The 11,720-nt window shown below is 41.5% G+C and overlaps 1 protein-coding gene across 2 annotated transcripts; it reads right to left on the bottom strand.

The window, feature by feature from the left end:
* Positions 1-5,813: 5,813 nt before the first annotated feature.
* Positions 5,814-11,518, bottom strand: LOC147417491 (guanine nucleotide-binding protein subunit gamma 2-like). Of its 2 annotated transcripts, XM_086506692.1 has the most exons (4): positions 11,245-11,481; positions 6,413-6,465; positions 6,284-6,328; positions 5,814-6,202 (listed from the first exon to the last, which is right to left on the bottom strand). In XM_086506692.1, exons 1-4 carry the CDS (start codon positions 11,398-11,400, stop codon positions 6,115-6,117), a joined length of 342 nt encoding a protein of 113 aa, XP_086362818.1. In that variant the 5' UTR covers positions 11,401-11,481; the 3' UTR covers positions 5,814-6,114. The 2 variants fall into 2 exon arrangements, with proteins under 2 accessions (XP_086362818.1, XP_086362817.1); XM_086506691.1 differs by lacking the exons at positions 5,814-6,202; positions 6,284-6,328; positions 6,413-6,465 and adding an exon at positions 7,292-7,798 and having other exon boundaries at positions 11,245-11,518.
* Positions 11,519-11,720: the final 202 nt, after the last annotated feature.

Raw genomic sequence — 11,720 nt, 5'->3', positions numbered from 1 at the left:
GGAACTGCCATTAGCAGCAGTGAGCACAATCTTTCCAACTCCCTGAACTGGATAAGAGGCGTTGTTGGCACAAGTGACTGAATTCCCATGAGGGACAGACTCGAGAGAGGTAAACAATTCACGATGTGAGGTAATGTGCTTTGTAGCACCACTGTCGAAATACCACACATGTGAATCTGCAGCAACTGACAAGCATGCATCATGGACAGCAGGATTGTAAGTGCACTCTGCGCTAAAAGCCCATTCTGCATCAACATCAGCATCACAATCTCCTTTCACAGAAGACTCAACAATGGCTGCATTTGTAGTGGAACCAGCATTTGCAGTGGAACCACCCTCTTTCTTCTTAGCCTCTTTGGCCTTCAACTTAGGACACGACTTGATCAAGTGATCATTGGCTTTACAATAATGGCAACGCATCTTCTTTTTGCCCTTATCACCAGAATTGCCAGACGAAGTGCTGCCAGCAGAAGCATTAGGAACAGAAATTTTGCCACTCGCAGCAGAACCATAAGAAGTGGCTGCATTACTGTTACCACCCTTTCTTTGAGAAGCAATAAAAGCCTGTTCAACTGCACGCTGCCTAGTCCTGTTTTTTCTAGAAAGTGACTCTTGCAACAGCAATGTGCATAATGCATCAAACTTGACAACTTCAGGATTTCCTTGGGTCATCAGTCTCCAAGTACTAGCAAAAGTCTGGTAGGAATCTGGTAAGGCATCAAGAACAGTCTGCACAAGGGAACTGTCAGAAATGACTTCACCTGCAGAAATGAGTTGCTCATTGATATCCTTGACACTAGCAAGGAAAGTGTCCATATCATCTTCCTCATGCATAATCTTCGACTCTAGCTCTTTACGTAGCAAAGCAATTTTAGCCTCATTGCGGCTTGCATAAAGACCTGCTAGAATATCCCAAGCCTGTTTTGCAGATTTTGCTGAACGGATGTGAGGAATAATGGTGCGCTTCACAGACAACGCAATCAATGCATGAGCCTGCGCATGCTTAACATCCCAACGAGCTTGTTCTGCTGTAGGCAAAACAACTCTAACAGCTGCAATCCTTGCAGCAAGACCTGCAACATCCTCAATATCGCCTACATCTTCAGAACCAGGACGTACATCAATGCCCTGCACAATGTTCCAGACACCTTTTGACACAAGAACGTGTTGCATCATATAAGCCCACATAGGGTAGTTGTCCCCATCCAACCTGTCCTCAGCAGCAAACATCTTGAACACATCTGTGTTGTTGTTGTCAGCCATGGTAAATGCTGCACCTGATGTGAAAACTGCCCGAAAATAGGAGAAATGGAGCGGGAACAACTTGTGCTATATAGCAAAAACCGTAGAAGACTATAAGGCACCTGTTACGCAGAAAACGGCACTGACAGAACATCTGCACAAAATGACGAAATAACCTGTGCAGTACTGCCCGTAGTGGAAACGGAGGCCGAAATGAGCCCAAATCAAAATTCTGCGAACGCTTGCCAAAGCTCACTGAAATCGGAGAAAGTGAGCAGGCGTGTGCTGGAGCAGCTGGCGACTAAGCCCGGGAGGACGTGACCTGCTCTGATACCAATTGTTGGAATTAGGGTTGCAGAGAAACACACACAGCTTGGAGAAGACGAAGGAAGCTCAAGGCACACAATAGAGAGTGTGTTACTTAGTGTGCAATGGAAAGATAGATAGCCCTAGAGTGATGGGCGTATATACAATGCACGGGGGAAAAAACCTCCTAAAGAGGGAAAAAATGCCCCGGCGGTCCTAGTGTGTTCACACACATCACTACCACATGTATATGGTAACATTTCTCGCATACCATCCATGGTTTGGGTGGAGTCTTGGAATGAGATAACCATATCATATATGAAATTGCAATGGGAGCTTCATCTTAGTCTTATGAGGGATTGCTAGTCTCATGGGTGACTCTTTTAGGTGCTACCCTACTCATAGTTTTGTATCGATCTACCTCTAAGTGCAAAATAAACGTGATTTTCTAATTGTGCTATGTTTATAGGGAAAGTTTTGACTTGGATTGAGCGATCCTTGCATGTGCAAGGGTTTGAGGTTAATCTTCATGTGTCAATCTATGAAACAGTGCCATTTGGGCAATAGCATAAAATGAAAATAGTCACCAAGTAATGTCTATGTTATCACAAATGGAGTTGCCGTGTCTCAATACTACATATATTTTTTTGTTGACTATGCTTTCTTTTTGTAGACAAGGTCATCATTGATGGTTTTCTCAGGGTAAAAGCCTAAGATACACTTGAAGAATAGTAAGCCTTCTTTGGAATCTTGTAGATTGATCAAAGTAGTGACATGTGGACTCATTACGTGCCCAAGGAATGTTTGATACCCATGACAACTTCTGTCCATACATGGCATGGTCCTCTACAACGCTCTACCTCATTCTTGGCTAGCTTGCTTCATTATTTGTGTCATCCCTGTGGATTTCTGATAGAAGTGGGATGTTGTACCGCACCTTTGATATGTGCATGTGTGACTTCTACATTTTCATGTTTCATTTTTTATAAAGACATCATCATCATGATGGTCTCATGCAAAATTATGTAGCAAAGGCTCTTGCTACTAGGAAGATACAAGGACTTGTTTCCAATGCAAGCATTGATGATGCAGACAAGCTTTCCATCACCAAAATGAGTTGTGAGGCTCACTTTATGCCAGCCAATTGACAACATTTAGTACTTTGCTTGCTTGGTTTTTCACCTTGAATATTGACTATTTGTTTTCCGGACTTCATATTTTGATATCTAAAGGAGCTTGATGAAATTTGGGATGATTGATGTACATCATATATTATTGAGGTCACAATAGCAACATCTAATCTGCGCTTTGCTTTCTTTTGGCCTTTTATATTTTTATAGCACATTTCCATGTAATGCAAAGGAAATGGCATGTGCAATGGCTGATCATGACAATTATGAAAGTAATTTTAAAAAAAAAAGACAATTATCTTGCATCTATGTGGATGATGAGTGCTCAAAGGCTTGATTTTGAATCCATATTTTTGTACCTTTTAGGCAAAGGGCTTATGTGCATTGTTAGATACCATGCATGTGCATTTAAGCTCTTCTCAAGATCATAGTGTTGCAGATGATCAACTCTAGTAGCATGTTAATTTTTTGTGTAGATATGAATTGCAAACTTGTTTGTGGTATACAGACTCTTTATACATGTCCTAAAGATTTACCGAAACACGGTGTGCAAAGTGGTATGGACTGTCATTTTTTTTCATTGCAAATGTGGTTGTCATGCTAGTCACTAACCTAAATTTCCATTGCACTATTTCTCAAGTGGAGAAGTATTTTGAAAACAATGACTACCTATGGTTATATGCTAAGTATTGTTAAATGGACAAGTATTTTAAAAACAATGACTACCTATGGTAATATGCCAAGTATTGTTAAGTAAATTAAGACTAACAATTTCTTTGTCTGAAAACTTTTTATGTCTATTCTGCTATTTTGTCCAAGTAGTTTTACAATATGGACATCTCTAATTTGCATGTTGAAGAAGAAAGATGGACCCATGCATGGGTGTGGACAATGTGGCTTGTAACGAGTAAGTATCTACTTTTGCAAGGTGAATCGTTGTTTATCAAAATCAAAGCAATACGCTACCACGAAATTACGTCCAATAGGATTTGAACCTATACCCAAGGTTTAGAAGACCTCTGTCCTATCCATTAGATGATGCCCCCCCCCCCCCCCCCCCCCCCCCCCTCTTTCGATTTCCAATGTTGGTTTTACACATTCACGTGTAGGGTACGCACAGTCGGGAAGGGCTTAACTTTTCTTCATTTAAGATTCAGTTGTCAGGTGGAATATTAGGTTTTTGAATGAATCGGGGATGGGATGCACTAGTAAGTAGGAGGAGTGGTGTTGTGGCATAGGCTTAAAGGTTATAGCCGGCGCTAACAAATAGTTGTGTTGCCACTAATTCAAAACCGAACTTGGATGTTTCGGCCCAAATCAGGTCCTCCATGGGAAAAATCTGGTTCAAGATTAGCATGGATTTGCCTACAACGTTTAATGCTACTTCACAAAATTAATTTGTATGTAGGCTTTCATCATGTAGACATATTGCTTGCTAATATTCCCAAAACAAAATTTTGTGTTCAACAATGCTCATGCCACATTAATGACAAAATTAGATGGTGCCTCTCTTAAGATCTTATCCTTTGTGTTCTAGAGGTGACATCTTAATTTATAATGCAGCCAGAGGAGCATTTGAAGTATAAAGTCCTTGATTTCCTTCGTCAAAATAGATTTTTTGCTAAGGAATAAAAATTATGAGTTCTTACATATAAAAACCCATTCTTTAGGATATATCATTCCCTATGGGGGGATTCAAACCGATCATACTAAAGTAGATGCAATTTTTTGTCGGCACCCTTTTCCAATAATGTCAAGGAATTACACATTTTCCTTGGCAATGTCCAATTTTCTTATGATTGTGGAAGGACCTTGTTCAAATTAAAAGGCATGACAAAAATACAAGATCTTGGTTATAAAATATTAGCAAGGCATATACATACATGATGATACCCTATGTATTCCTAATGGCTTCAAAAAAATTAAAAGGTATTCCTAATTCAAAGATTCCCTTAACAATAACAAAAATGATACGCTAGTTATAGCATGTAGCAATGGACATTGACGAAGCGCGCAGATTTACAACAGTATTAGCTGGAAAGGACGAACACAACCTTGAGAGAGAGAGAAAGAGAGAGGACACTTTAAAGAGAAGAAAACGCTAAAGGGAAAATAAAAGAAAAGAGAAACACCTCTTTATATAGACACAAAAGATCTTTTGACTTTCCTCCTTCATATCTTTTCTTTTCCTAAACTCACCCTTCACTTATGCACTTAATATGTTTTGAATGCATTTTTATTTTTTTTAGATTGGGGAGACCTAATACCCTAAACACAAATACACTTTTGTGTAGTGTGTGGCTTTTTGGTCAAACAACTCATCAACTTGCAATAGCAAATACTTACTCTTTACAATGACATCTTCAAATCGTTGTCTACACAAGTGTATGGTCCCAGCTTTCTTCCATATTATCAAATAACTCAACTTGCAACAAATACCACGTCCGCCCGGACGTACGTGCTATTGAGTTGACAATACGATTCATAGGCTGCTATGTCCATTACGTGGTGGTCGCACCTTGGCCATCTACAAGGTGTGTTTGAATATAAAAATATTTCACCTCTCCATTGTTCACTTAACACATGACTAGTTTCTCATCATTAAGGAGGTAGACAAAATATTTTTCACTCCCACCTTTACATTGTTGTACACGTGTATGTAGTCATGTATGCACTTATTGGGACTGCAATCACAAACTACAAGGGCTATCCCTACAACTCGCTTCTTTTCTTTATGTCATGTAGCTAATAATTGGGTTTCTTGTCATGTGGCTGAGTTACTACATACACGGAAATCCAGGAGGATGAGGTGACAAGGGCGAAGAAAAATTGGAAGCTGAAACTAAAGAGAAGAAAACTCTCGTATGAGCACAACCTCAAGCACTGCAACTAAGGCTCAAATTTGGTGCATGGAGGTGCAAAACCAGTGAGCATGCACATGCACGTCTTCAACTGTGTATGTCATGTCAAAGCTTAATCATGTGTGTCAAACAAGCACCTACATGCGCCTGCAAAAAACCCTAAAATCCTACCATAATTGAGCTTATGAATTTCTCAACAAACATGCTGCATTGTAATAGTTCAGATATTATATGACATTGAAAGGCCTCAAGATATTGTATAAAAGACAGGACCTTTTATACTCAAGCAACACTCACAAAATCATGTATATTCAGATTACCTTTATGGAGCCCATCTTCTGCTTAGCTTGCTTATGTGGGCTCGCAAACTCAACCAATGTTCTTTGTCATGGCTTAAGTACATAAGCATCTCAAAGAGGATCCCAGCCACTAATATATTAGCTTCACAACTGTTTTTATGTTTTCTTGCTCGGAATCAATAGAGAGATATGGAGAGAGAGATCTCTCAAAGTAGATAGATAGATCTATGCAGATAGATGACGATCTGCTATTGACACGAAGTAAACGTAGGCCCCTCAACAAAACCAGCAGCAGCGGTTGATCTCTGCAGGTTGCTCGAACCACCTGTTAGCAGACAGTGCCGAATTCACTGGACTCTTTGCCCTGTCTCAATCATAAACACAACAAAAGATATAAGCATCCACCTTAGCCTTACAAACTGAAGCCTCCTTACAAACACCCTACCTTGATATCAGCGGGTCGTCTGCCTTCGCTATTTTAAAAACCAACCTAAACAAATTCAACAACCAAAGAATTCAGCATGTTTCATCCAGCAACAACAACAACAAAAGACCCAGTGCACATGCGCCTTACTCTTTGCATGCTACTGAAGCACACTCCATAGTTTTGAGTCTCTCAAGCTCCTCCTGTTTTCATAGGCATGCCAATGGGAAAGTTTATTGCAATTACGTATTTGAAAAATGTGAAAGAGCCTTCCAAGTTGCTACTATGTTGCACATGCAAAACAAGTAGACGATCACATTGCCCACAAGAAGAAATCACAAAAGAAAGTTTCAGAAATCTATGCTATTTGATAACAAAAGACAAATCAACAAGGGTAATGGGCTGTTTAACCTTGACACGACAAACGGATGATTCCTAAGATTATCCTCCAACAAGAAAGACGGACCAGGCATAGATCGCAGGACACAAAAGTGGCAGGAGGCTAATGAGGCAGCTAAAAAGCTCCATCAAAAGAAAAAGTATGAAATACACAAACAAGCGCCGTCAAAATGGTGGTGGGACACTCAATGCTTGGATACAAGGTACGCATACACTACAATGGTCTTTGTTGTGCACCTCGAAATGCACTTCCCACTTAAAAGATGCACATTCCAGTAAATTTGGACATTATAAGTAACCAAGGCTAAACACAGTATTATTGTGTAGGAGGGTACATGTGGCGGGCAGCTTTTTAAAGACCTCAAATATTTCCAGCACATGGAAATCGACCACAATATGTGCAAATGGGAACCTAGTCCACATAGGGCCAAGGTTAGGGCAACCACGAGCATTGTCACGAACGGGAGTGCACACGAACAATTAAAAGACTAAAAATAATAGAATCTGACATATATATATATATATATATATATATATATATATATATATATATATATATATATATATATATATATATATATATAGAGAGAGAGAGAGAGAGAGAGAGAGAGAGAGAGAGAGAGAGAGAGAGAGAAGATCAATACAATATTGGGGACGAGAATATGGGCTGGTTCACCCCCTTAAAGAGAATCTTTGTTAGCACGGAGAATCTTAGATCTCAGACTCTATGGTAGTTTCCTTCCCTTTCGAGACCTCGAGACTAGCTCTCTGCTCAGTAAATCCTTCTAGCTTGCTCTCAGAGCACAGGAGCTTTGCAAACAATCTTGGATTCCATTTCTGGAATCCGAAGCCTCTTTGCTTCGTTCTCAGAGGTAGAGTACCTGCAAAACACAAACATAGTAGCAAACACAAGTAGAACTCAGATACCGGCACCGAAAGCCACCTCCGATCGCAAACTTGTTGCGAACACTTGCGGCGGAACCTGCTTAGCTTGTACTTCAAGCTAGCACTAGCAAAATCTGTGCTCAAATGGGCCACTAGCTTTGCTTTATAGGTACAAGAGATTTGCAAACATAGGGGAGCTTGCTCTGCCAAGAATAGGGGAAAGTGGAACGCTGTAGAGAGAGGTGCCCACGCCTGAAGGAGAGAAAGAGGGGTTAATTGCTGCCATATAAATCAGGAAAAGGAGGCGCCTAGATTTTGCTGCTATATTTATCAATTGGGTGGGCCGCCATACACTTTTTAAAAATGATATGAACTTGTTCAAAACTCAATAAAAACTTATGAGCTGACAATCATGCTTACACAAACACACCAAGCGTCCTTGGATCCAGTCTCATGCACAAATGCGATGTAGAGATAGACTCCTTCGCAAGAAAGCATCTGCTTCCCAAGAAAGAAATCAAAAAGCAACCTGCTTTTCGAAAAGTATCTGCATTTCTTCAAAGCTTCTTAGAACCCATCTTCATTTATGTGCTTGCATCTTACGCATAAATCTCAGATTTCCTCCAAAGACCATGGAATATTCCCTTACCGATGCTCCTGTCACCCATCCTTTGACGCATCGGGAATATCCATTACCTAGTCTCTCCCACCGAACTTACGGAACTCCTTCGCGATGCTTTATGTTACCCATCATATCAGAGATGTCCATTCCTGATGGCTTTCGCAGTTCTTGTAGATCTACAGTTCCTAACTTAAAAGTTTTCAAGCCAACAAATGTAAGTTTCCTAATTTCATTAAATAGAAATTATCAAGAAAATAAGAAAATAGTCAATTTAGCAGCATCTCTCTGCCTTCTAAACAACTGTCCTCAATTGTAGTGCTTGTACATATCCATCCAAAAACTTGGAATAAGGTGGTACTTCTTGCTCGGTTATCCAGTGAGCATTCAAACTAGAGTAGATCTTGAACTTTACCAAATACTTAATCTTTCCACACTAAAGTTGTCACTCTTAAACAACCCATAGTAACACTCCGAAAGTTAAGCATGTCACAGGCTTGGGCACCCCAAGTCGGGAATCCAACACGAACACGAGAGAATCACTTAAAAATACTTCAAAACTTAAAATCACAATTCAATGTTTTGTCGACACGGCCCGACGTAGTTCCGTGCCCAAAGAGATTGGCCCCAAAGATTGGCGCCCCTTCCGGTATTTCTTTTATATTAATCCTTGAGCAAAGTACAATTCCCAAAGGGTCCTTTGCTCTCAAACTCTGCGTCCATATGCTCTCCAGAGTGAGGCCCTTGGACTCCTTTTATTCTTACAAGGGATGCCAAAAGCAAAGCCCCAAATGCAGTTAAACTCAAAAGCAACTGGTCCTCAACAACTGCCAAAAAGCATCAATTGCAGAAATCCGTATAGGCTGCCACATCATCAGCCAATGCAAAATCCATGTTTCCGTACAGTCTGCCACGCCAGCTTGCCAATGCGTTTTGCGGGAGTCCGTATTGTTGCCACGTGGCACTTCTGCCATACTACCGCGTCAACACATTTGCCGCAGGCTGGGTCATTGTTGTGTGTGTCCGGGTAATGTTGCCACGTCATCATTTTGTGACAAAGCACCTTCCCCTTAAGCGTCGCTTGTTTCTTTAGTCTCGCCTTCTCAGACTTTTGTAAGACTAATTGACCGACAGTCAAGTCTAAATTTGTCACAAGTTAGCGACATGGCGTGCTCAATTGCAAGGAACTGGCCGAGAGGACAAGAATTTTCAAGACCCAAAAGGATGTTGAAATCCAAGACGGGAACATGACCTCAAAGAATTTTCCAATGCCATGATCATTTGCTTGAGACCAACCAAAGGCCCTGTGATCATCAGTGACCTCAAATCTTCTTTCCTCAATCTCCTGCAGGCCGGGCCTAACAAAGCTGGGTCACCATCCAAAGTTCGGTCGGATTCCACTGGTGCATGGAGGAAATACCATGCTTTGCGCATCTCTCTTAATCTCTACCCAACATGTTGATGTGGGCTTAAATAAAGTTTGGTCGAAGTCATTGGTGCATGGAGGAAATACCATGCTTTGCGCATCTCTCTCACTCTCTACCCAACATGTTAATATGGGCATAAATATTCGAGCTGGTAATGTTAGCCAAGGGCTGTTGCAAAAAATGTCGTTCTTGGTAATGCCTTGGTCCACACACATCCGTTTTCTCTTGCAACACCGCCAAGCAATAAGCAATAAGGATACAGAAGAAAAAATGGAGAGCAAGAGAATGAGTCTTCCTTTTCTGTGAGCTCGCTTAAAGACTGTGTTAAGCAGAAGGTTTTGTACCAAAGCAGTAGGATTCATGCTGATATTGTTAGCCAAGTGTTGTTGACAAAAAACGTTGTGCTTGACATGTATGCCAAATGCGGTGTACTTCATAAAGCACAAAAAGTGCTCGATGAGCTTCCTGTTAAGAATGTTGTCTCTCTTGGAATGCTCTAATCGCGGGATATGCCCAACAAAGACAGGGCCAAGAAGTGCTGGGCTGTTTTTAGCAGATGCAAAGAGAGGGCAGCTCTCCAAATGCAATCACCTACGCTTGTATCTTGAAGGGATGTGGGATGTGGCATTATGCAAGATGATGATATGGGCAAAAGAATTCACGATAATATTGTTAGCCAGAGGCTGTTGGAAAAAAACAAGGTACTTGGCAGTGCGCATGTTGCGGAGTCAATCGGGCTCCAAGACAAATAAGCTTTACCAATTCAGCCAGCCACCTTTCAAAGTCCAAATGTTGCATTAAATGGACAAGGAACCAGTTTCCAGGCTATGCTGCACGTTCTTCCACCACCCACGGTACATCTTGGGTATTTCGGAGGTGGACTTGTGTTTCAGAGCATGGCTGGTTATGCGCCTCGAAACCAGTAATATATGCCAGGAACAATCTTTGGGGGTATACAAGCATGATGTCAAACCCTCTCTCTCTCTCATGGCATGACAAGGTCAACCACCTTCCGGCCATAGAGCCGGGAAGGTGAGGTTCAAGTGGAGACCGCTCAGCCGTAGTGCCCGGATGGCTAGACCAATGTGGACGGCACGCCACACATCTATATATGGTCCAGGAGTAAGGGGTAAGCTTCATTCTCATATAAGCTGGGTGGTGAGCTTAGCGACCTAACCCTCCAGTAGTGGCATTACACGGATCTCTCTCTCTCTCTCTCTCTCTCTCTCTCTCTCTCTCTCAAACTAGTCTTTTTATTTATTTATATTTTTCATGATACCCCAAGTGGATTGTTAATCTGGATGTAGTTGATTGGTCCTAGAGGTCCAGTATGGCCTCTCCAGGATGTTAAAATGACACTGTGCGTGAATTTGTGTGTGTGCAAACGCGTGCATGCGCTTGATGAACAGTACTTGTGCCTCCATTTCCATAATGTACGGCTAGCAATTTGCCCAAGTGGGCTATCCATCTTCAGCTTTGAGAAACTTAAAATCATGAGCACTCTCGTGCGCTTCCAACTCCCAGTACTTCACGCCATTTGTGAGGGCAAACATGTAGCTGTGACAACTTTCATTGAAAACAGAGCATGTGTGTGTGTGTGTGTGTGTGTGTGTGTGTGTGTGTGTGAGAGAGAGAGAGAGAGAGAGACTCACCTCAAGGACTTCTATCTCCTTGTTGAGGCGATTAAGCTCTGCCTGGGTTCGATGACGACCGCGGATGTCCACGCGTGGTACTGGATCTTGAGGCCTACGTTGGCCAGAGGCAATTTGTGCTGCAGCTGATCGCGATATAGGTGCCTGCATCCTCATGTGGGGTGTGCGCACGCGCTTGGGTGTGTGAAAAACTGAGTGTCACAGTGCTCAACGAAAGTACCTATTTCCTCATCAAATTTTCTCTAGAAGATCTAACCAGTTGATCGAAAATTTATAGTAGGGGGTACCCCGATGAAAGACAAACAAGTGACAAATTCACGAGGCCTGCCTATAGTTGATAGATAGATTGGTCACATGATAAAATTTAAAATTTAGAATGCTTCAAATAAAAATCTTACTTTTAGCTCGCTAAATCATTTGCAGAATCGTGGCTAGATTTAAAGCTTGTCTTGAAGGAAACTCTAATTGAACTAAGA

Source organism: Adiantum capillus-veneris, chromosome 30 (assembly GCF_014529385.1).
Source record: "Adiantum capillus-veneris isolate H3 chromosome 30, ASM1452938v2, whole genome shotgun sequence".
In the NCBI taxonomy this organism is placed as follows: Eukaryota; Viridiplantae; Streptophyta; class Polypodiopsida; order Polypodiales; family Pteridaceae; genus Adiantum; species Adiantum capillus-veneris.
The sequence above is the reverse complement of the archived record's forward strand: the minus strand, read 5'-3'. Positions and strand labels throughout refer to the sequence as shown.